The sequence below is a fragment of the Accipiter gentilis genome, chromosome 8, assembly GCF_929443795.1.
Source record: "Accipiter gentilis chromosome 8, bAccGen1.1, whole genome shotgun sequence".
NCBI lineage: Eukaryota > Metazoa > Chordata > Aves > Accipitriformes > Accipitridae > Astur > Astur gentilis.
The window spans coordinates 20,965,128-20,991,583 of record NC_064887.1 but is presented as its reverse complement, the minus strand read 5'-3'; the positions used below and the strand labels follow the sequence as shown (position 1 = coordinate 20,991,583).

General features: G+C 39.4%; 1 protein-coding gene across 2 annotated transcripts in view; it reads left to right on the top strand.

The window, feature by feature from the left end:
* DPYD (dihydropyrimidine dehydrogenase) overlaps positions 1-20,433 on the top strand; it is a 374,453-nt gene extending 354,020 nt beyond the window's left edge. For both annotated transcript variants that reach the window (XM_049808457.1, XM_049808458.1), the window contains 3 exons: positions 5,226-5,369; positions 16,131-16,271; positions 18,981-20,433. In XM_049808457.1, the coding sequence (XP_049664414.1) occupies positions 5,226-5,369; positions 16,131-16,271; positions 18,981-19,151 (456 nt within the window). In that variant the 3' untranslated portion in view covers positions 19,152-20,433. The remainder of the gene's footprint in view (positions 1-5,225; positions 5,370-16,130; positions 16,272-18,980) is intronic.
* Positions 20,434-26,456: the final 6,023 nt, after the last annotated feature.

Here is a 26,456-nt window from a genome sequence, read left to right as displayed (position 1 = left end):
GCAATTACCATCACAGGCAAAACAGACTTGACTTGGGGAAATTAGTTTAATTTTATTACCAGTCAAAATCAGAGTAGGATAATGAGAAATAAAAACTAATTCTTAAATAACCTTCCCGCTACACCTCCCTTCTTCCTGGGCTTAACTTTACTCCTCAATTCTCTACCTCCTTCCTCCTCCAGCAGCGCAGGTGGAGAGGGAATGGGGGTTGCAGTCAGTGCATCACATGTTGTCTCTGCCACTCCTTCCTCCTCAGGGAGGACTACTTGCACTCTTCCCCTGCTCCAGCATGGGGTCCCTCCCACGGGACACAGTTCTCCATGAACTTCTCCATTGTGAGTCCTTCCCATGGACTGCAGTTCTTCATGAACTGCTCCAGCGTGGGTGCCCCAGGGGGTCACAAGTCCTGCCAGAAAACCTGCTCCAACATGGGCTCCTCTCTGCACAGGTCCACAGGTCCTGCCAGGAGCCTGCTCCAGTGCAGGCTTCCCACGGGGTCACAGCCTCTTTTGGGGGCATCCACCTGCTCCAGCCTGGGGTCCTCCCTGGGCTGCAGGGGGACAGCCTGCCTCACTGTGGTCTTCCCCACGGGCTGCAGGGGAATCTCTGCTCCAGCACCTGGAGCACCTCCTCCCCCTCATTCTTCACTGACCTTGGGGTCTGGAGGGTTGTTTCTTTCACATATTCTCACTCCTCTCTCCAGCTGCAGTTTCACAGTTCTTTTATTCCCCCTTCTGGAATACGTTATCCCAGAGGCACTACCACTGTTGATGATGGGCTTGGCCTCGGCCAGCAGCAGCTGTGTCTTGGAGCTGGCTGGCATTGGCTTTATCAGACACAGGTGAAACTTCTATCACCTTCTCACAGCAGCCACCCCTCTAGTCCCCCTGCTACCAAAACCTTGCCACACAAACCCAATACGCTGTGTCAGCTGAAGTCTGGGTCTTCTAACATTAGATAGCACCCAGCCCCTTAGTAGGAGACAGCTCCCAAATAAGCAACGCATGACTGCATCATGGAGATGTATGTGGACTTTCCCAAAATAAGGAGCAGATCAGTTTCAAAGTTAGAAATAAAGTCTGGGTCATCTGATGTATATTGCACTGCCCTGTTCACTAGCCTATTCCACTAGTTAGGCTACTTGCTGCTGTGCCCATAAAAATTGCAGCAATCTGAAGTGGAGGATTCTCTCTACTTTTTACCATTAGGAAAGGAGCACCTTTTTAAGTTCATAATATGCTCAATTACCTTTAGATTGATCCATGAATAAATTATAATCAAAACAGACTTATTCACCTTAAAGCTTTCCTGGCTTAAGGTTTCATTGTTGATTCATTATGTTGTCAGTTCTCTATTGGCAGGGTAATGCTTTTTTATATCTGGATAGAGACAGTTTTAGTGGAAGATACTGTTATCTTTAAATGAGTAAGATTTAGCTTTTCTGGTAAGAACAAATTCATCAGTGATGAATCCCTGGAGAAACTACTGAAAGAAAAATCACAATGTTGCTGGAGTTTTATACAGTTCATCAGTTAAAGGGCAGCTTTTGGAAGTCCTGGTGGGAGGAGGGGAGCAGAATTTTGATTTTTCCTTTCTTTCTGTAAAATACTTCAGCACAATATTTCAAGCTTCCAGTTCAGTGACAATGCAATTATAAACGATGAAATAATAGCAATTAATATATTTATTTTGGCTTCGATCTTCATAGAATAGAAACACATTGAATTATGGCTATATAGAGACAGATGGATACAAATAATGCAGCTATAGGCATCACTGATACAGGTATGTAAGTAGACAAGAATTATCTAATTACTCTGCTTGTTGCAATCTTCTCAGCACTTGCTATAATCCACATATTGATCATATTAATTGGTTTTTTTCTAGGCAGATGTTGATATGACAAAGATATCTGTGTATGGAGAGTTTAGTGACATTGGAATATCTAGAAATTTTTAAAAAAGTACTGTAGCAAGATTTCAAAAGCAAACAGAGTTAAACTCACCAAGTTCTGTGCTTGTGCTTTCATTGGGAATTGTGCTATTAAATCCCCCATAACCCCTACAATGATTAGATGTGATTTAATTTTAAACTCTCTTAAATATCCGTCTCTTCAGCAGTTATTTTAACATGTTTCCGCTTTTGCTATATCCAGTAACTCACTTCATTAAAATATTGTTTGCCATTTCATATGGCCTTTGACTCCAAAATGTCTGAAACCACAGCTCTGAACAATAAGCAGTCTCATCACTGTTCCCTATATCTGTGCATTACTTATAAGGGGAACCATCAATAAGTCCTTCCTAAGCTCCTGAGGCTGCATATTCATGTATTATTTATTGCTAAAGAAAAGATTGCTGGTTTTCAGTGTTGTCTGATGAAATTTGGCTTGGCTGCTTGTGAACTACTAGACTCCAAACACAAAATAACCAGACCATTTGTATGGGCACACAGTCACTTTCTGGTAAGTCAGTGGAAGCTCATTGTGTATGCCCAAATCTGGACTAAGATCTAGGTGTTTCCTTAATTATTTTAAATTGCATTTAATCAGTTTCTTGGTGAAAAAACAGCAATGCACAGGAAAGACTAAGGTTGGATGTTAGTTTTCTAGATTAATCATTGTTTCATTTATTTTTAAAAGATACAGATTAAGTTGTTTAATTTAACTGTATGCATGTCATTACAAAACATCTGTATTATGGTACTGATGGCATTGCAGACTTTTCAAAATGTCTGCTGTACATTCCAGCTAGCAGCTACGTTAGATGTAAAAATCTAAATACTTCCATCTCACAACTTCAAAAATTAATTAATTGCCTTTGTAATTTGCTCTTCACCTATACACAAAAATGAATTCTTTTTCTACACTTATTTCCTTTCTACACTTTTTCCTGATTTCATTTCAATATACTCCGTATTTCTGTCTGTAGAAATTAGGAGATTGGGCACACCTTAAGAGAACAGAAAAGTAAATTATTTATTCTGCAAAGATTTGGCTGTTCTTCCCAAAGATGATCTTCAATCAGTCAAGCCATGAACAACTGTCTCCTCTCTCGACTATTTCAGTTAAAACTTCAGCAAAATTAGCTTTGCTACCTACTCTGAAAGTCAGCAATTCAATTCCTGGCCAGACAGGGAAGAGTCCAAAAATGCTTTGTCATCAGGTCTCCTGCCCTCTCAAGCCCAAAGTTGTTGGCACCAGCACATAAATAAATGGAGAAAGAAAAGTTTCTCAGTGACACAGCTACTACTTATTCATAGTCAAAATGTATTTCTAATTGATGCAGCCTAGCAGATGTACAAGAACACTTTTTACCAAAATTTATATTTTTTAGATTTTTGCTAAAAGTCTTAGGCTTTCTTAAAGTCATATAAAGAATTGAGTCTCCCTGTGTGTGCATTAGAGCTTATTGATTAAATTGAAATTAGAGAAATTCTCCCTTCTAGTCATTTTCCTGTTTAAAACAATTCTGGGTTTGCTGTCTTATTTGACTTTGGTATGTAAAGCCACTACCTTACTGCTGTTCGCAGTAATATTTAAAGCCTTATTTTAAGACATCCTAGAGCATTTCCTTTCCAGGATCATGTATGGCAACTGCATAGAAAGGAAAGTTTGTTTGATGTCTGTAAGGAAGCCCTTGAACATGACATTCAGGAACAAAGTTCCTACTGAACAGACAAAACAAGAGCCCTTTGCTGGTGGGCAAACTCAGGCCTCATCTAGATTTGGGACAGATGGGATCTGCAACACCCCCCACAGTTCTCGTTTTGCATTTGCCTAGGTTGAGGCTTTGTCCCAGAGTACGGCTCAGTCCCATGCTGCAGGAGGGCACCTCCTCTGGAAAGCATCATGAGACTGCAAATCTTGTTCTGACTTAAAGTTAAAAATGTGTTGAGGCCACAAACCAAGTCTCAGAAGCAGGGAAGCATTTCGAGGACCTCACCCTCTGGCTCTATGTTCAGAGTGCCAAAAACCTAGCAGCCAAGAAAGCTTTTATTTGTCATAACAAGAAGCTTGAGGTCCCAAGGTTGGGTATTGTGACTGACAGAGCTCATTGAGGAATTTTTCTCTTAAGGATTAGCAGAAGAGCGGGGTAACCTCTTCTGGATTTACTTCATTTTAAAAAATAATAATTTCTAAATTTTTAAATAATTGTGGGTTTAAAATTCACATTGAAATTCCCTCTTAAAAAATTGATAACCACAGCAGTACTGTATCTTGTTCGATATGCTCTTTGAGGTTGTATTATTAGTGTGAATTAATGCTAGCAACCGCTGAGGCTATGTATCCCCTGTTACTACCTGCTAGTTTCTGCAGTACTGCAGATAAAATACTTTTGTAGATTAAGGAACTAGTTTCAGGGGAGGAAGGGCATGGTCTTTTGCATCAAGCAAAAATCCATACTTTCTACCATTTTTCATTCACCTAAATCTGTGATTGTGGCATACTACAAGTTGTCCATATTTCTGCTAGGTAAGCAAAGGGACTTCTTCTCTCAGGAGGCTGGGTGTTTTATGAAATCTGAACCAGCACTTTCATGTTCTTGGGTGAGACATGAGTTTTGCTATTCAGTGAAATCTTCCTCTAGAGTTTGCTTAATTAGGTTCAGGGATTAAATGTTGCAGAAAAGACTGCAAGTGGGACATAGAGGTAGATTAGGAGATTAGAATGTGTTTCAGTTCATTTGGTGTTTGTTAGCCTTACTTTGACAGGTCAAGACAGCCTTCTGTTATCAGAATGCAAAATACATGTTTGTAAGCTTTAACAATGTATATCAATATATTCAGATATCCATACAAATAATCTTAAACACTGGTGGAACCCTTCTAAGTAAACTGATAGTTTCACGATACCTTTCCGCATACTATAGAAATAAAGTTACGCATTTGAATTATTTAACATGATACATTTGTTTATATAAGCAAGTATGCAATGGGGCAATAGAAGACCGTTGGATGCTGACCTGCAATTCAGCTATTTTTCTGCTGTGGTATATTAATATTTTAATATTCAATATACATTTTCAAGTCAGATCCTTAAGTTCATATTTGATTTTTATTCACTTCTCTTTCTGGTACAGTCTCACTGATACCAGTGTCAACTTCCTGAATAAAGAAGCAAGTCACACTCAGCAAGGACTTAGGATCTTGCCCGTGGGATCGGACTCACCTTTTTGCTCCACCTGCTCATTAAGCATAATCATGTTTCCCGATTTTTGTTTCAGAAACTACCCAGTTTTGGGCCTTACCTGGAACAACGCAAAAAGATAATAGCTGAGAACAAGCTTAAACTAAAGGAACAGAGCATTGCTGCTGCGCTTCCTGAGAAAAAGCATTTCTTTCCGAAGAAGCCCATTCCAGCAATCAAGGTAACAAAAATACATGCTTACGCATAAGAAACGATCAGCCATCAGGCAGTTGACATGCACAGTCATTTCTAGCAGTTTGAGTTGGTTATTACTGCTTTTAAGCTTGTTAGAGGGCATCAAAGACAACTACTTATGCAGACTTTCTAGCTTTTAACCAAAATCGATGGGAAATGATTTGTGATGTGCATGTATAGGTATTTGCCTAATGTCATTTTTCAAAATGAAGTTATTCAGGCAATGGAATGGTAATTGTAGAACAAGACATGGGTAATGCCTTGAAGAACAAAGTAGAACTGTTAAGAATTTCTTGCAGTTTGAATGCTACAGTATGAGCTCAGTTTTGCATGATACCTTTTGATTACTTGCGATGTGCTAAATACCTCCATCTTTCATGTAGGATCAATGGAAAAGGTTGGTGTGCAGTACATATGAAAGCTGTGTCATAGGTTTTCAGACTGAACTTTTAAAGCTGGAGAATGTTTGTCTAAGTAGCTGATCCACCATCTGCAATGAGTAAATGTCAAGGTGAAAATAAAACCTGTGACCCCATCTACTGCATAATCCATACATTGGAGCTTTTCCCTTCCCTTAGGTAGACAATAAATGTCAATAAAATGAAACGTCAGAAGCTTATTATTCTGGGTGTTCACTTTAGACCTTACTTTAACTTCATGTCTGAATAGGAAAAAGAAGCAGGCAGTTTATTTTTTTTTTTTAAATCAGGATTCTCATGTAGAGCCTTTTATAAAGCAGTATGAAAATTTTATCTGTTAGGTTTGTTGACTGTCTTCCTCATATATGTGAGAATATCAGATATCTACAGACAGGTAACTTTCACTGTATGGTCAGACCTGTAAGAATTCTTGCAAAAATAAGGCCAAACATAAAATACAATACAAGCACTGGCTCAAAGTAACACATAATTCCCAGTTTACGAACATATGCAGTATTCCAAGCTAACTGGTAGAACTGCAAAACCAGCCATGGAGAAATTTTGAGTCATCTTTCTGTCTAAGTTAGTTTGCTACTTCTGTAGACCCCTCTCAGTTTTTTGGACTGCTTATTTTGGTTTATGTCACACTATTGAAAATCACTCCCCTCCTCTTGTGCTGAGATTCCCTTCTTCATGCATACAAAAAGTTTCAAAGAACAGCAATCTACTCTTTCTTTTTCCCACTATGATGAGCATTTTCAAAGCCTACTTGACCTCAGAGGTTTTACGGTTCTGTTCTCTTTGCAGGGAGAGTATTGATGTAGGGAAAAAAAGAAAGAAGAAGCAACAGCCAATAACTGCATTTTCAATGAGATAGCTTGCTTCTGAAAACAGCAGAAAACCAAAAAACTATACCATCCAAAAGCAAATAAACTGAATGAAGGAAAAAGTTTAGCAAGAGGGAAAACCAGACATAAAAACTTGAAAAAAACATAAATAAAAAGATGAGGTCAATAATTTATCAAGCCTAACTCCAAGTACAAAAGCAAAAAAGAACCAAGTAGTAGGAGATAGATTAAAAAGAACAGAAGAGGCCCTACTGCAGGGAAGAGGAAAATTAGTTTCCCAAAACAAAAACCTCTGTTTATAAAGACTTTGAATACTTCTATGTGGTGTCTGTGCAGGGCTTCTCAGCCAGAGAAATCAGGTTAGCATCTTTCTCACACCTTCATTTAAACGAAACTGAAAAAGACTGAAGCAATTAGAAGAAAGTAGGAACCGCCAAAGCTGATTCCAGACAGTCTTTCAGTCTGACCATCTCTTTAGAAGGGAATATTTTAACCATAATGAGAAAAAACAGCAATGAGAACTGCCCACTAAGACATAGGAAAATACCTGTGTTTTTCTTGAAGTAGGGAACTTGCCACTACAAAAGAAGATTTTAATAAAGTTTATTATTAATAGATCCATCTATTGTTATATTGTGGAGAAAATCTGCCAGGAAGATTCAGAATACACATTAAGGAAGCTGAGTGAAGCTTAATGAAAAAAGGTGACTTACCTGATACGCTTCACTGATCAGGAATTCTCAAGAGAAGAGAGGCAGAGGAGCTCAGACTTGAGTGATTTATTTGTAACTGTCCAAGAATTATTCACATTTGGAATTACAAATCCCAGACCGTCTCCTAGCAGTTCTGTCTTGGATGACCCTCTAGACAGAGGAGAGAATATGTTCTGTTAGTTCAGACTAGGGTATTGAGGGTGGGAATGGTCAGCTCTTATAGCTAATCCCAGCCTAACTCTAGTTCTCTGGAGCAGTGAAGAGGTATGCTTGGAAACTGATCAGACCTGAGAGGTAGCTGTGCTTGAAAGACCTATGACCCCTGCTTTGGCTGGTTGTATTTTTGGAGGGTTGCTGCAAATTTCCTCATGCCTGCCCAGAACTCCCTCATCTGTCTAATTGGCTGTTGGGTTGGTAATATGTAATTTCCAACATTTGTTTAAATTCCATATGCTGCCAAAATGACTTTTTTAATAGATTTAAAAACCCTCTGTGATTATCCAAAATCTAATTTAATTTTTGGATAGCTTTTCCCATGGCTTTTCTCTTTATTTTCTCTTTTTTTCAATATTAATTGAAACTGCATACTTTGATATTCAGCAGAGTTGTTTCTTCTTTTCTCACTTGTCTGTAATATCAGAATTTCTGCCATATGTGGATATGTGCCCTGGATCTTTTCAGTTGCATTTTTGTACAGCTCCCACACATGTATTTGCCTACCTCAGGTTACCTCCTTATTACTTTCTTTCCTTATACATTCCTGTGGTTTTTTCCTAATAATTTAGTTCTTTGTCCTCCAGGGTCTATACCATAATATTGGGTCACCATTTATCTGCTTATTTATTTCTTCCGGTTTTTACTCCACAAGTCTTGCTGTAGAGATTGTCCTGTTTGGTAGTTTAAACACTCTGGCATAGCTGGGTTTGTCAGCTTAGCTAGGGCATGACATGTTGTTCCACCTGTTGGAAAAATATCCGTAGAGATCCTCAAGCTTAAATTCCTCATGTTCGAACTATTTTTCACCTTTGTGTGTACAGATATCTTTATATATATGCAAGTCTTTTTATGCTGATGCCGTAAGCACCCAGCTGGAAGCCAGCACCTTGGGAGGTATCTAGCCACATTTAGTCCAGTGCTGTGCTTAATCTATAAAATCCCCTTGAGAGGTGAGGAATATTGATCTAGGCACAGCACTATTATGCCATAACAGTGTACCATTTGGATCCTTCCTAGCATGTATCTGGGTTGTTCACCATGAGTAGTTTTAGCTTGTGCTTGCCTGCCTGGAAAAGACCATGTTGTAATCTTCACCGTAAACATGGAGCTGTTGCATATTTCAGGTGGAACTGTGCATGTGTTTCACATAATTTATAGGACTCTAAGACTGCTTCTCCCAAGTATTTGCTCCAACATGAATCACAGCAATAATCTCCCCTGCAGTAGCCCATAATGACCCCTTCTCTGTCACAGTACCTCAGAAAATATTCTCATTACATGTGACATTTTAAGCAAATTTAAGTTAGTCTTCTGATATGGAGAGAAATCCTAGAGTCCAAACCTCCTCTTTCTCTCCCCGCTCTGACTGTAGGACTGCCTCAAGTGGTTCTGCAATAGAGTATAATAGAACAGTTGCATTTGGAAGGGACCTACAACAGATGATCTAGTCCAACTGCCTGACCACTCCAGGGCTGACCAAAAGTTAAAGCCTGTTATTAAGGGCATTGTCCACATGCCTCTTTTTAAGGCACTGACAGGCTTGGGGCACCAACCACCTCTCTAGGAAGCTGTTCCAGTGTTTGATCACCCTTTTGGTAAAGAAATGTTTCCTAATGTCCAGTCTAAACCTACCCTGGTGCAGCTTTGAACCATTCCCATGCATCCTATCACTGGATAACAAAGAGAAGAGATGAGCACCTCCCTCTCCATTTCCCCTCCCCAGGAAGTTGTAGAGAGCAATGAGGCCACCCCTCAGCCTCCTTTTCTCCAAACCAGAGAGACCCAGAGTCATTAGCTGCTCCTCATAGGACATTTCTTCCAGCCTTTTCACCAGCTTTGTTGTCCTCCTCTGGATGTATTCAAGTACTTTAACATCCTTCTTAAATTGTGGGGCCCAGGACTGCACACAGTATTGAAGGTGAGGCCACACCAATGCTGAATACAGTGGGATAATCACCTCTTTTGACCAGCTGGTTATGCTGTGTTTAATGTGCCCCAGGATGTGGTTTGCCTTCTTGGCTGCCAGGGCACACTGCTGACTCCTATTGAGCCTGCTGTTGACCAGTACCCCCAGATCCTTTTCTGCAGCCACTCCTCTCCCAGTTTATACTTGTGCCTGGCATTATTCCATCCTAGATGCAGAATCCAGCATTTGGACTTGTTACATTTCATCTCAGTAATCATTGCCCAATGCTCCAATCTGTCTAGATCCGTCCGCAAGGCTGTCATTGCACTAGCAGCCTGTAAGAGGAAGGGCACTGTGCTACTGTATGTAAAACTGGAATGACTCTGTATTCCAGATCATGGCTGATTAATATAACAGCACTACAGTATCTTAACATCTTGCTAGTTTGCTTGTCTCTTGTCAGGACAGCACATCAAGCAGAAGTTTTCAAGAGCTGTCCATGGTGTTTCCTACTGCGTTTTCTCTTGCAGCTTTTCTCTTGTCTAGAATGTATCCATTGGCAAGAGTAGCAAAAGTTACTTATTTTGATATGCTGTTCATCAAACTGCATTTTTTCACCGTGATAGTACCTGTTCATCTAGTTTTATAAAATACCTATGAAGTTCCTTGGGTTTTCTTTAATTTAGTTTAAAGTAAAATCTGTATCAACTCTATATTCTGGTTCAAATCTTTTTCTGAAACACACTCAAGCAGAATTATACAGAATCATATCTAAACCAGAAAATTGAGACCCTTTGCTCTATTAATACTTCACCTTTTCTGAACATTGATCATTGTATTCCAGCTCTTTATTGTTCAGCCAACTTGCAATCCCACTTCACAGCTACTTAATTTCAGAACTCTGTTGTGTCAGGCCTGTGTCAGAGGCCTATTGAAACATAAAATTTACCAGTTTTTTTTTTTATATATATTTATTGCCTCACAGCCTTCATAAAGAATGCTGATAGATTCACGAGGCATAATTTTTCGTTATAGAAGCCATATTGAATTATGTAGGAAAGGTTCATTTGAGTTATTTTGTAAGTCCCTCTTTAGGTAATACTGCAACTGTTTTGCTTGCTTTACTGAAACAAGGGTTAGAGGTCCCTAAATCCCAGAGCACATTTAACAACCTTTTTAACTATTGGCAAAGCATCTGTAATCTTCCAAAGTAAAGTTAGTTTTAATGAGATTACATATTTTTGTTAGCCACTTTACTGTAAACTGACCTTGGTGAGGTACTCTCAGATTCTGATGACTTTTTCTTCTTTAATCCATAATTTTTTGCCCAACATTTCTTCTTTTCATCTCTCTCTCTCTGACAGTACCTCACCTTTATTACCAAAAAGAACAGGTGGAAGGCAGGTATCTCCCTAATGGAGATAAAAACTGGTACAGAGAGTAATTTACTTTCTTTGCAACATTTCATCCCCTTTCTGTGCTCTCCCTGTATCCTAGTGAGGGCACTTCTGCACAGCCCCTTGTTCTTTCACAACCAATTGAATCCTGAGAACTGCCCAAACACTCCATAAATAATAATGAACAGATAGAGTACTTGGGATCAAGCACACAACTTTGCTATATAAATGTCAGATGGTTGTTAGGACTTTTTTATATTACTTGGTGGTGAATCAACTTCAGCATTTGTGTCATGGTCCCTCAGAGACCTGAAAACTGAGGTTGAGGCCTGTCCTTAGGTCAGGCTGCTATTCATAGAATCATAGAATCGTTTAGGATGGAAAAGGCCTTTAAGATCATCGAGTCCAACTGTCAACAGGTAGACCTCTACTTCTGGTAATCTAAAGATTACCTTGCTTTCCTTACCTGCTGTTGCTGTCAGCTTCAAGCGCACAAAGAACCTTTCTCCTGAACATGGTGTGACATGCAAAGTGTCTTATGGTGACTCAAAAAATGCAATAAGAGGACATGCATATGTGTTCCCTTTGAACTTGCTATGTGAGATGCAGTACCTGCACTGTGTATGGCTTTCTAATGATCTAATGAGAGGCCTGTGATGATCACCATCTCTAGACCACAGTATGGCTTTTTACAGTGTGGTCTGTATGAAGATGGACACAGCAGGTCTACAAGGAGCCATACCTGAAGCATGAATTTTATTTACAAATGCAGGTTTACTAATATGATGGCTAATGAAAAACTAATCACCATACAATGTTTGATATATTAACATTAAAAATGCAGCTATAGTAATAAAAATAGCATTGCTAAAATAATATCCTACTGAACAGATCTACTCCTGTTGTATACTCAAAATCACATCTGCCTAGCTTAGTGACAAAATGAATTTTTTTCTGTACTCATTAGTAACATAAAACTAATGGATTCTGCTCTGATTCTCTCCATAGCAACTGAATTTCCTGCCAGTTCCAGTTGCAGGACTACATTCCTCTCCCAGTTTGTTCAGTACACTTTTGTTGAGAAGAGTGGGACAGCACAGCAGTAATAAAAAGAAGCACTCTAGGTCCCTGAGATTGCAAAGGTGTAACTTAGGACAAAATTTACCTTCCAGGTTTGGTTTTTAGTTGGTTTTTTTTCTTATTGCTGCTGGTAATGCATAAGCCAGAAAGAACACAGCTTGACTTTCAGAACCTGGCTTCTGTTTGCAGATCTGGCAGTTGGCAAAAATACCATTATACTGTAAACAGTGCAAATTTGATCCGGACGCCATTGAGATATACCAAGTGTGGAATCCCATAGTGCCATTTTAGACGGTTGCTTTTTGGAGTGAAACTGCACTTTAAACAGTGAAAGCTGATTATTTCTTGCTGCACTGTTTATTTTGTTCCAAACATTTATGATTTGATGGAAACAAGAAGTTCTGAGATAGCTTGAGATGCTGTAAAAGACTGCACCTGCAAAACATCTTTTAAGTACCATTGCTTTTTTAGTCAATAAAGTCTTGAAACTTTGCAAATGAATAAAGATACAGTTTTTGCTTGAGAGAAAGAAGTGATTAAAAGACACAACACCCAGGAGTGTAAATGAACAGTAAATCATTGACACAGTCTTTTGAAATCACTTTCAGGCCTCTAAAATGCCATCATCCTCCCTGTTTGGGACTCTAAGTCCCCAAAAGTATATTTTTGTGAGCTGTGAGAAGTAAGACTTGGTTAAAAATTCAGAAATCACCGTATCATATGCATTGTTTTTCTTATTCCCTTTGTAAGTTTGTAGAAAATAGAAAATAGAAAAAATCTATTTTGATTATGTTCTTCTAAGCAACCATTTCCTGAGCTATCTCATGCTATCCTAAACCTTGCACTGTCTCCCTCCTGTCCCCCAGCTGCTTCTCTGGAAGACCATTAACCACCTCACTCCTTTTTCATTTAAAAAGCCTTTTCTAATTTCCAGCTTTAAATTTATTCATGGCTGGCTTATAATCATATATTCTTGTGCCAACATTGTCATTTAACTTAAATAGCTCTTTCCCTCCCTGATGTATACATAAAGAGACGTCATATTCCTGCTCTGCCTTCATCTTCCTAGGCTAAACATCTTGTTAGGCTCTTTTTGTCTTCTCTCATAAGCAAGGCCCTCCATCCCATGATTATTTGAGTACCCCATCTCTGCAACCTGCTTGAGCTTTGTGGGTTTTGTTAACATCCAAACGATATTTAAAGAATACAAATGTGAATCCAGAACCTCCCTGAGAAAATTGTTAATTACCTGTGCTCTGTAAAGTCTGCTTTTGTTAGGTTAAAAAGCCCTTCGCTATCAGGAATCTCCCCATATTGATACTTTTACATGAGCAGGCAGTGGAAAGCTACTTCATTGTATATTGTACAGGTTTTACATAATTTCTTCAAATTCTTCAGTACACAGACCAGTACTCGCAGATGACAAGTGCATTTGTGATGTATAGTGGAATGTTTGAGGGCTACACAAGAGAGGCTTATAGGATACTTCGTATTGCTGGGGGCAGTAGATCACACACAGACACATGTATTTTGAAACCTGTAACAGGTTTGATACAGACAAGCCTATATGAGACTTGAAACAAGCTGGAGCTGAATTCTACAACTACAGTTTTTCAGCTGATAAAGACTGCAGAAACCTGAGAACTGTAGCAACCTAAAAACTGCTGAGCAATTCCCAGTAAATCCATGAACTTTTCTGAGTAAGACATGGAAATGAAAATACAGGGGTGTGAGCAGTTCCTAAGAGATCACATTTGATTTAGTTACTCTAGCTCATCAGTGGAGTCACATTAAAGGGCTGTATGTTCAAGTCGAGTCCTTTGCAATACCAAAGTAAAAAGTATTAGCTAAACCACTTTCATAGTAGTTAATCGACCTTTTACAGTGGTTTAAGCAAACAGATTTTACTTCAAATTTGCAGTGAATTTGGACCATGCACATAATCAGCTTGCACAGCTCTATTGATGAATGTTAACTCATTAAGCTGTGATAACTTGCTCACTTACAGTCATCTGTCCACACTCATCATGCTGCCTTTAGCAATATGCCATAGCTGTTTTATGCTGGAAGAGCATTAATGTTCTCTGCATGTAGCTGAGAAGAACTGGAAGGCTTTTAGCTTTGAATGAATGCAACCAAGGTATTTCACATGTCAGCAGCTTAGGGGTTTGGCAGAGAGAAAACATTTGAGTGTTTTTGGAACAAGAAAACAGTACAGTTTCTCTGTCCTTCCTGGGCTTAGGATATGGTTGAATTTCCTACCTCAACAGTCATTAAGAGCAACTTCATAGTTCCTACCACTGCATCCAGCGAACAAATAAATTTCTCTCATTGCATAAAGATACTATTTTAATTTCAGTGCTGAAGCCCAGGTAGGTCTCAAAGTTCAAACTTCACTGAGAAGAATGGGACTCATTCATTCAGGAAGTAGACCTGTTGCAAGTTCTCAGCAGGCTCAGGAAGACAAGGTTGGACCCATTTTTGCATTTAATTCATGTAGCAGAGCTTTCCTGTAGAGCTAACATTGATAAAGCCATATTACCCTATTGCTCTGATGTGGCATAGGAATAATTAGGGATGCTTAGTTTGTTTGAAAGTAAGGCTGCCCAAAATAAGAAATGCAATGAAAATTTAAGTTACTGTAATCCAGTTCTTCTGCAATGAGAATTGAAAACAATATATAGAGCATTGTATGTGATTATTAATTATACAGGTTAAATATAGCGTACTACTACACACTTAAAATGGTTGCTAATAATTTCTGAATAATTTTTTGACTGATAGGAATAAGGTAAGTATTGCTTCTTCAAAAAATAGTGAGAAACAGGATACAAAAAGAAATCCTTATCATGTTTCTTGGCAATGCAAGACCAAAGGTGAACACTTTGAAGCTTATAATTCTCAGCAGACTTTTCTGTGTCTTGTATTTGGCTTGATCCTGAGCATTTTTCAATTGACTTGGATCAAATTCCGTAATCAAAATCATAAAGACTTCTTGGTTTATTACAGTGGAATGACTTTGAAGCCAGTTCTGCTCTCCTGTCAATCAATGAGATTTCTCTAATACATAAGTTATACAGCTTTTTAAAGCAAAAGTAAAATGTATTGTTGCATCACATAACCTTCATTTACTAAGCCTAACTTTATCTTAAGAATGTAGAATCTTGCACATAAAATCGAGCTTATTTTGCAACATGGGAACTGTTGTAGAAGAGTGCTTAGTAAACTTACAAAATATCCAGGCAACCAATACAGTCCCACAGGATGAATCTTTTAAAATGCCGTCATGCTCATAATCTATGCTATACTTCCACAAGTTAAACTCCTTTAACTGAGGGATAGCTGTAGTTCGAAGAACGTGGGACTTGTCCCATCTCTCCCATTGACTCAGTGAAGCTGAACTGCCACTGAACTGTGCAGTTTCCCTTGATGTAAAGTGGAAACTGTTTGCATCAGGTAGGTCCCCAACAACTTCTTTTAGAGGGAATGTTTTCCTCTAGTGGTACGTACCTATACATTGTCCTGCCATATTACCTTTACTTTTGCAGCACAGATGTGTTAGGTTGATGCCACAAATTCCTTCCTGTGAAGTTAACAGAACTGATCAAGATTTGCAGGATTAGACCCACAGCTTACTTCTGTACAATATTTGCAATAAACTGATGATAATGTTATTTGCACATTTTACTAAAGAGAGAAAAGCAGTTATTGTTCTTTCTGTCAGTTTAGTTGATGGTGCCCCTTTCTTTTCTTGCTGTGAGCTCTTAAATCTGTGCTAATGAGAAATGACCAAGGATGATCTGATTGTTTGTAGCATGTTACTCCTGTTTTGTGCTCCATTTTATTCCTTGAAGTTTCACACAATAATGGCAAAACAATAGCACACTCAAATCAAGTACTAAATGTGTAACCTATTTGTAGAATGTGTTCATATATGAATATATATTTCTAGTGCTGCCTACATTTAAAATGTGCCTGTATGGAGCATTCTTCATATTTTACAGGAGGTATGAAGGTCAGCAACTTGGAAATTTATGGGAAAAATCCTAATCATCATCACAGTGCATGGCCAAATCTTCCATATTAAAGTACTAGAGAGTGCTCCGGTGCAGCTATAGAAACTGCTTAGGTATCTTCTAAATGAGTTGATAACTTTTTTTTTCCCTAGGATGTCATTGGAAAAGCACTGCAGTATATTGGAACATATGGTGAGCTCTGCAACACAGAGCAAGTTGTGGCTCTGATTGACGAGGAAATGTGTATCAACTGTGGCAAATGTTACATGACCTGTAATGATTCTGGCTACCAGGTAAGAGCACAGCTGTAATTAGCAGAAAGGCACAATGAGTTATCTTTCTGCTGCTGGGAAGAAAGAATCCACCTTCTGTTAATGAGCAGGTGGGAAAAACAGATGTCTAAAATATTGGATTCGAACCCCAGCATGTTCCCAGTCTGTGCCGCACAAGCCCTGCCTGCCCTGCTGAGTGTACCGCATCTCACTGGCCTTGCTCTAGGTCACTCTCCCAGTCTCTCCCTAACTGCAGGTGGGAAGGGGGATTCTTTTTAAGAGGAAGAAAATGAAGGAGACATAAGTCAGATAGCAGTAAATGCAGTTCTTTGATGGTTTTCAAGTACATGAGGGAGAAAGGGAAGAATGCATCCCTTCTCACTTAAGGGGATGTGGGGAGACAAAAGCTGTTCTTATTGCCAAATGCTTTTTAAGAAACCTAGTCCTTGTTCCATCAGCGTAACTGAACTTGAACTAATTCAGATTTCAGGCAGGTGGGTTTCTGTTTTGATCTTGATTGAGGTACAAATCCTCTCTCCAGGATAGCTGCCAGGCTTTAGAGCAGCAGGTTGAAGTTTGCAGAAATCATTGTGACCAGAAAATAGTACAATTTTGAGCTGGGGCTCCTGTTTGCAGCAAAATATTTCCTTGATTTCTGCTCAGTATGGTAACATCAGTTGTATGAAATGTATCAGCATTTCTACATGCCATTCCTTGCCATGTCCACTGGAGCTGATGGACTGGTCTGCACTAAAAAGGAGGACTCATGTTCTTTTAGAAAACGAAAATATGGTCTAGCATAACCTCCATGGAATCCAATATGCAGCAAGCAATAATATCTACATTAATTTTTCCATTCATCCCTGTCCAAGAATAGTTTGTCAGAAACAAATACTTTAACTGAGCACCAAGTTTCCTCTGAAAACCATGACCTCTTGTTTATCCTTAAGTCAGTCTAATCAATAGTAGGTCTGATGAATTTAACCACGTACAGTCAAAGAAAGAAGTCTTCCCATGTAAAATCAACCCCTGCAATTAAAACAAGTGTGTCAGAGCAAAGGTAGACATGTTTTTTCCACTGATACGAGAAAATTAATACTGCATTTATACCAGATTAGATTACTGCAGTAGCTTTTAACTGTCTAATTTTCTTCTTGACACTGCAATCTTCACCTCTTCTCCTTCCATCATATTTCCCAGTGAAGGTGAGGATGTAGCCCTTGGAGAGCAAAAGACTGCATTTGTATTTAGTAAAACGTTCTTTTCTATAACTGGAAAAAAAACCCAGCACCAAAAGAACCAAATTTTAAAACCCCAGGAGGTTTTCTAAGCACAAAAAAAGTGCTTTTTTCCTTAATTAATTAAGGAAATTGGAAAGAAATTAATTGCAAAGAATTGCAAAGCAATTCTTAATTGCAAAGAAATCACACCTCCCCTCTTCAGAATAGCATCTGCTTTGTGCTTCTCTTTGTTTCAAAAAATCCATACTGCTCTACAGAGCTATCACCTTGTAGGACTCCAATAGAAAAGCTTTCCTTTAAATTTAAAGTTAGCACTGTAGTCCTGACTTCTCCCTCTTTGAACTCCCTTTCAAGATGTGCATTGTTGTTAGGGAGAGAGGAAGGATTCCTTCTTAAGTACTTACAAACCAAAGCTCTCTTTGTGCTCAAGCTAAACTAAAACTTTTAGATTCAGGGCAGTTAGTACCTACTTCATTCATGTCCTTGTGGGTTGCTACAGCAACTTCTGTGCTTTCCTAGTAGTGAAACCCCAAATGCGGCAAATCTGCCTTTGGAGCCAACCTGCAGCACCACCAACCTAGTACCAACCATCTCCTCCCTAGGCTCCCCCAGTTGCTAACAGTGGTTAGGGAGATTTGCTAAGGTACCACCACCTGTTTGCAGAGAAGTGAGAGTTCAGCTTTCAGGCCTGATTTTTCCTTGCTAAGACTCTTAAAAGTAGATATTCAGTGGGGTTTTTTTATTTTTCACTTTTCTAAGCTTGCTTCTTAGATATTGAAGCTTTTGCAGTTGTGTGATGCTTTTGGTTTTGCTTTTAATTGCCATTTCCATTATACCAGGAGCTTATTTCATTGAGACTGCAATTGTTATTTCACATTCAAATACACTTATCACTCTAATTGGTAATGAGGATTCACTGCATGGAAACGTGAGAGCTAAAGCAAGCTCTGCCTGCCCAAAACTCAGATATCCCTTTCAAAGATTTGCAAAGGAAAATAATCATACAAGGCACAGCGTGCTGTTTTTCTCTACTGTTCATTAAATTAGATTGTTTATGCTGTGCTGAAAATAAAAGTCAAAAGAACACACTGTGGCCAGTGTTGTGCTGAAGCTGTACAGACATGGTCTGGTGTCTGCCCTGAACCAATAACACTGGCAAATCGCTGTCTTACAAAATATTTCCTTCACATGAAACTAGAAATATCCCTCTGGGAGTTTAAACATCATGGGCCAAACTCCTCCTTTTGTAACCAGCCCTTGTGACCCATGAGCTTTCAGTGAGGTATAATTTGGCCCATATTTCTAATTTTAAAGTGTCAGGAGGGGGGGTTGTTTTGTTCCCTGCCAGTTGAACAGTTGCTATAGCTGCAGTGCAGAATCACACCAAGATGTCTCCAAGTGCTGTAGCACAGGAAATGCAGACACTAAAATGGGAGCAATTTTGACCTTTTCTGTGAGTGACATCAGTAATGTTTATTCCTGTTCACAGGCTATCCAGTTTGATCCCGAAACCCACCTGCCCACGGTTACTGACAGCTGTACAGGCTGCACCCTGTGTCTCAGCGTCTGCCCTGTTATCGACTGCATCCGCATGGTTTCCAGGACAACACCTTACGAACCAAAGCGCGGGCTGCCCTTAACTGTGAACCCCGCGTGTTGAGGTGATCAGTCCAACAGCTAATGTGAACTTTACACTTGTTTGATGCAATTGATTTGCTTTCTAATTAGTCCTTGAAAATCTGCTCTTATAAAAAAATGTAATATTGATAGCCGTTACAATGAACACTGTGTTTTCCAATTATTCTTTTTACAACAATTAAGTTTTGAAATTACAGAAAGGCAGCAATTAGTCAGTCATGGCTGTCAGTTGTCCACTATTTGAAGTGTAACTTTCTCTTCAAAATTCATGCTGTAATTTCAAAATTTCTCTATAGAGTCTTTAACCTCTGTGTATTTTCTGGCTGTAAATATAATTAAGAAAGCATTTTTTGATGAACTACAAATCAATGTGCGAGCTAACTGTTTTCAAGGAGGCATTTTGTAATTAAACATTACATTTAGTTTTAAAAGAGTTTCTTAGAAGATGTAATTAACTACATAGCATTCAAACAAAGCAATATAGCTTCTATTTTTCTATGGGAAGAAATGAAAGGGAGTTTAAAATAGAATTTAAGAACTGGATTAATCGCTTTCAAATACTACAGCATATGGTAGTGTATTTTTATAATCCTTTCTAATTCTTTCTCACACTAGTCACTTTATAGAATAAATTTGCTGTGCACTGACACATGCTGGACTCTTCAGATTTGTGTGTTGCATGGGTAGCTTGATCGTTACTTTTCCCCTCCAGTGAACACTCATAACATCTCTCTAAAAACAGTTAAACCAGCTTATTATGAAGTCCAGGTTGCATTCCAGGATTCTGAGATGTGACAACATTTTTTGCTCCAAGCTCATCCTCTAAATAACTTTTTAATTGTGCCAATTAAAGCTCCAGAATGTACACGTTACAGGTCAGAGATCTGATTATGTGCAAATGGAATACACACCCTGCAGATTGCGTTTGCCAGATACAGACACGTAGGGCAAACTGGCAAGATGATTTCCCCCAGTGCCAATTCTTCATACTTATTGGTTATGTATGGTTATAATAGTTTCACAACCAAAAAGAAACACAGATTTGTCTGTCTTGCTAAACAATATCTCAGTTTTAATCCATTTTTCATTCACAGGAAGAACTTCCTAATATGAATGTATTGCTGTCTGCTTTGCTCCACTTAAGAATATAAAGCATTTAGTTTCATCATAATAATAAATGATCTATCAATTCAATTTCTTATACCCTATATTGTGATCAGCAAAACTTTGATTAAAAATATACCCTGACTTTTGTTTCTTGATTTATGAATCGTGCACCAAATTATAAATAAATGTTGAAACTGGCTTGGGTTTGTTTCTGGTTTTTTTTTTTCCATTTACCAAACAGATTTTTCTTGCAGAGCCTTGTCAGGTGGTTTTTCATGATCTCTAAGATTCACTCCAGGAATCATTAATGAGTTAATTCAGGTGTACATTATTCCATTAATTGCCTACAGTGCAGAATGTAGCATACTCTTTGCCCCTCTCTGGCACCTCTTTGTCTGCCTTTGACTTGTCTTCCTTTTGCATCCCTTCCCCACACGCACACGCTTGCGTGCACACATATGTATACTGTGTCACTCTAACATTTTGAAGTGTCATTTCATTTAGTATCCTTGCTCCGCCAACACTGTTTTGCTGACACTTTGGGCTTGCTTGATGAGATCCCTTGGCAGGCTCAAGCCCAGTGTCTCCACTAATAGCCTTCTCTTTGTACTTTAATTTTTCTCTTCATCATTGCGGATTTTTCACTCTCAGATGAAAACAGGAACAGGTAGTCGTACTGCTTAGAAAATATTTGCCTGAAACTTTTTTAAAGCTCTTGGTCTTCTGATATTTTCTTCTCTTATGTGAGCTATAGAGGACTCACAGGAAGAATGAGCTGGTTTGTGAATGTTAGGGGCAAAGTTTGTACCATGTACCACTTGTACCTCTTCGGAGGAGCTGGCTGACAGGCAGCATGCCCTTAAGTGGGGCAGAAAAAAACATCAAAATCAGATCATCTGAAGGTAACATTTTATGTTCTCAGTTAGCAAATGCAAGGAAAAGTAGCTACCTTCTGCCAGGCTGTTAACCACGTACTTCTTATTTTGTATCCTACCTACCATGGACCCTGAGGGTGAGAGGCGGTGTTTCACCTGCCACTGAACTGGCCAGCTTCTCCAGGTCTTTTGTTGCTGCATCATCAGACCTGATTACCTTACTATCCTGAAGGCATCACATCTGGTAGTGTGGCTTCTTTTAAATACAGGACAATGCCAGGAGATCTAATTTAAGTAGCTAAGCACACGTACATCAAAAACGTAGCAGCAAAATTAGAGCTTTCCCTAGGATAATCAGTAGTCGCAGGACATCCAGTATTCCCAAGTAGGTATAAAGTAATCTCTGGAGGAGTAAAGGCATTCTTTGTGAATCAAGATTATAATCAAGACTATAATTTGTTTACCGAAGAAGGAATAACGGGTTATATTATGCAGGTTTCTTTCTCACTACCCGCCCTCTCCCCCACTCTTCTTCTGTCAAGTCTGTTAACAGTTTCAGGAAATGCGTTCCCAAATGAATGTGAATACTTTCTAGCTCTGACAGCCAGCAATAAATCTGTGTGTTGCAGGAACTCAGAGAAATGGCCACATTTAGGTCTCCTGCAGGATTGTCTTTTAAGTCATTGGGGTAAGGCAAGGTGTAAACAGGCAAGGGAGAGAGCCACAGAGGACATATTCCTGGATTTTATAGGTTTTTCACATCCATCTTGGAGAATCCATCCCATTCAGCACATTCAAGAGCCAAGGAAACAAATCAGAAAAATCTGGTCTATTCTGCAAATGCTGTAGCCAGTTATTAAATAAGGGACATGAATTTTCAAAGTGGAAAAGGTTCCAAATTAAGCTCATACATTTCAGTGATTTAGTCACACATTTAAGGAATTATGTATTATTAAAGACATGCTGGGTGAGATCCTGCAACCCTAGCCCTCACAGTTTTTAGAATGTTGTCCTATTGATCACTATTATAAAATATTGTAAACTGTATTTGACAAATTAAATTATGATGGAACTGCCATAGCTCATCCTCCAGTAGCACATTCTTATTCACATCATATTCCTGAACAGAAAAAGCTCCCCATGTTCAGTGTATGCTCTGCAGTCCAAGAAATACTTGAAAAAGCTGCCAAATCTGCTTGTGTGAATCCCAATGCACCCATACATGTTCATTGGAAAAAGAGATGTTTTGCCTTGCTAACAGACTATACAGGCAGTTTGGTTTTTGGCCTCTAGGATGAACAGACATAATATTTCCAAGGCACTGGATTGGCAACGTTAATAGCCACATTTGAAAAATTACACAGGATTTTTAAAATGCATAATTTCCTGATTTTTAAATGAAACATTAATCTGATCTCTTGGCAAAATTAAGACTAGCCTTTGTGCATGAATCTGATGGGTAGCCTGTATCGCCGGTGTTGAAGCCAATATACATGTATACTACTCCTTGCTCTGATGTTTTACCAATTGCTAGAGGAAGCCTTCTTTGCAGATGCCCATTTGCTCAGTTCATAAAATTTGTCAGGAGCAAAATGCAAGTTACCTGTCTAGACTTGCTGCCCCTCTTTGTTGTGTCTTGGAGGACACAGCTTTCCACCATGTGGCCTCTGGGAGAGGTGACTCGGCAGCTGCAGGGTGGCTCGCTGTCATTTCTGCAGTCTCCCTGCCTTCCAGCATGTATTACTGTCACCTTTGGCTCCTCCAGCTTTGTTGTCTTTAAGCCTTTTATCTCAAGGTGGCACAAGTGATTGCTAGATTCAAGGCAAACTACCCAAAACCCAACTGTGCCCCATCAACCCCATGCCTCATAAAACCACTTTGTTTAACACAATCCAAGACTGCAGCCTTAGAAATACAATGTTAAGCAAAGATATTTCCTATCAATAAGAAGATCCTGCCAACGTATTCTGTATGTATGTTTCATTATTTATCTACTGTAAGATGGGGTTGGGCATGGTTTTAAAATTTTATATTTTTCAACATGTTTCCTAGTAGAAAATATTTTTTCAGATAAAATATTTATTTTATTGGCAAAGGTTTTACTTCACCAGGCTGCTCCACTTCTTTGATGAACTGTGGAAGATAGGTTTTCATTGGCAACATCTGGCAACCTGGCAGACTCTCTCAGCAGCTGGATTGGTAACTTCAGAGTTGCTTCTGGGTCTTTCATATAATTAGTATGCTTATGGGCCATCTGGGTTGCTTCATCTTCACTGTTGCCATTTCCTGTCTTTTCTGACAAACTGTAAGCTATCCAGTTATTTCTCCAGGAGATCAGTTTTCAATAACTCCTCTTCAGGTTGGTCTGCTGGGTCTTGTGCAAACGTCCATGCTGGCCTTGCCCAGGAGCAGAGACCCCGCTTTTATCCCTCCTTTTTTTTGGAGGTCTGAATCTGCCCATCATGGTTTTTTTGTGACGTGGGAGCAGAGCTTTTTATTGCTACCAAGCAGTGAAGCCAGAGGTTAGCTCGGCAAGTTGACACGTATCACATCTGCACAAATAAAGCCCTAAACAATTTCAAATCTTAACAGTAAACACGTGTGCACGCGCACACACGCACACACACACATACACTCCTCTTCTAGTTTAAGCAAACTAAAGTTACCACAAGGAAATGCAAGTGTTCATCTTCTGTAACAGACCTGCAAGTTGTTAAGCTTTACCTTGATATACCTACCTGGATGTTTTCAGACACCAGGGGTGGGCAATATATGTTAATTAATTTGGACTGAGCACTGGAACAGAAGGAAGTCCTTCCTGCTCAGCTCAGCAGCTGAAAACTGTAGCTGTTCAGTTTATCTATGCTTTGCCAACGCTAACACACCTCTGAACTTAGTGGGTTTCTTGTGCTGCTGCAGAAATACCAGCCCTCTTGCATACACTCAGTATTACAATGAGTACAGGGAAGGTTTCCCGTGCTCCGCAGAGAGCTGCACCTTACATGGCGGAGCTTCCACGGCAGGGCCCGGCTATGGCATTGCCTTCTAGCCTTCAGATGAGGAGGTTAGACAGTACTCGTCTGTCTGCATCGCATGGACCTTTCCACATGTTTGGTAACTAGGGTCCTTAAGACAAGGGCAGCAAATAGTTTCAAGCTGTTGCTCACCCATTTTTGAGGTACTATGTAACATTCAGGAGAATCTTAATAAATGATTTTTCATAAAAGTTTACTAAAACAGTGGCAACCATTGATCTGCCTTGTCCTTTTTAAGACCAAACATTTTACTTCTTCAGCATCATGATACAGTTAAAGTTGCTCCTCAGTATTACTGCCTTCCATGGTGAGAGCTCTTTTGTTGCATTTCAGCCAAGTAAGAGGCAGCCAGTATCAAATGCCTCCAAGTGGGCAACTCACACTGGTAATCGTTGATGAGTGTCACACACCACCAACTAGAGCTAATCATCATCCTAAAGGACATTTTTCTCACCTGTTTAGTCTGGAGACTACTTATTGTCACAGCTTTTACTTCTGCTTATTGGAGACAAGTTTAGGCCTCATCACTGAAATCTTCATATTCAGTTGTTGAGAAATAATGTTTCTCAGGAATTGAACTCCCATTATCGTGCAAATCAGATGGCCTGCAGATAGAAGTCACTCACTTTTCTTGTGCAGGTGCACGATGCTGAATTTTGTAAGTCTGAGTTCAGTGGGGGAAGTCAGTGCCTTCTGTTTCACCTGTGGGTGTGCTATAGTCTCTTTTATTTCTTTGAGGCAGAGTGAGTGATGTGGAGTTTGACAAATCTCACTGTAACAAAAGGGAGCCAAAGTGAATGGCAGCAATTCTGTGCTGTGGCATAGGGCTCCAGCCTGATGAAAGCATTGGGGCTGGGCAGCGCCAGTGACCCTCCCTGGCAGCTCCTTTCCCAGGGAGTGCTGATTGTGCAGGGGCTGCCTCAGGCCCCTCGGAAGGGCAGAATGGGCGCTCCTCTTTCCTTTGCTTTGGCATAGACTTTAATAATAATAGTCTGTGCTGCTGGCAAGACCATGGGTCTCCCTTTCCGTGACTTTAGTGTTAAAACAAAAGCAAGCACTTGCAGGATTCCTTACTGAAGTCTTTAAGAATTATTATTTTTAAACAAAATCACGCAAAATGCAAGTGAAAATAATATAAAGTTGATTTTCCATAAGGTGAAATAGCTAGCAGGGTGGTAAGCACAATTATGTTTTGGTGTCTGGGCTCGCACTGCAGTGATTTCCCGTGCAGTCACCTGCTTCATAACTGTAGGAACTTCCCATTGTAACACATTTGCTGGTTCACCATCACATGCAGCGCAGCCTTTTTAAAAAGAGCCCCATGCTGCACTCCATGGCTCTTTTCTTATGATCGTGCATAGGTAAACCCCTTTGATAAGTTTTATGAGGTGCAAATATATATGCTATTTTATGCTACTAGCCTATTTATGGGATTAGCTTCAGGATTTGATGCAAAAGCTTATGATATTGAAAACACACATAACTTCTTCTATTGTGGCTAAGAAAATCAGCTTTAGAATTAGAGAGACCTTGTATCTGGCATTATGTATAGCCCTTTAGCTTTTTAGCATGGCTGTTCCTTGTTGCTATAGCAACCGAATTAACCATTTCATTAATATAATGGAATAAAACACATTTATTCATTTTTGCACTTACAGGTAATCCACATTCAGCTTTCAGCATACTCGTCAAGCTGTGTCCCTTTCACCTCAGCCCCTGATATTTCCTCAGCATTGCCAAGAGGTTTTATTTGTATTTTTCCTTGCTGGAGAGAGAGTGAGCTGTTGTTTTTGAAGAACATTATATTTTTTGTAATTAAATTTACCTTCATTTCATTGGCTAGCTTCTGCTTAGCATCCCTTAAATGGAAAAGCAGACTTCACAGGCAGCATTTGGTGCAGAGAAGTGGTGTTCTTCGCATCAGAAAAGAATAAATCACTTAAAATAATGAAACCTCATGCCTGTGATCAGCTTGCAGGCTAAACTTGGCATGATGTGTTCTACTGTAAATACTAACAGTACTCAGCTATGTATGCTGCCCAAACAGTCATGTTGCTGAACTGTGGTGTTAAAAGCAGATGGAGTGCTACACTCTTTGTTTACCTTGGTTTTAATGTTTCCCAAGCTGTGTCCACATGTCGTAATAGTTATTGAAATAATAGCTTAATTAAAATAATATGTCTGCCTATCAGCAGAAGGAAGTGGGACTACTCCCTGTGCTTGTCACAGGCAGGGGTGGTGTCAGCCCTGTTTGCATTGCTCTTCGCAAGCACTGCCATTCCTGGTGCTGCCCTTGTACTTGCTCCCTCC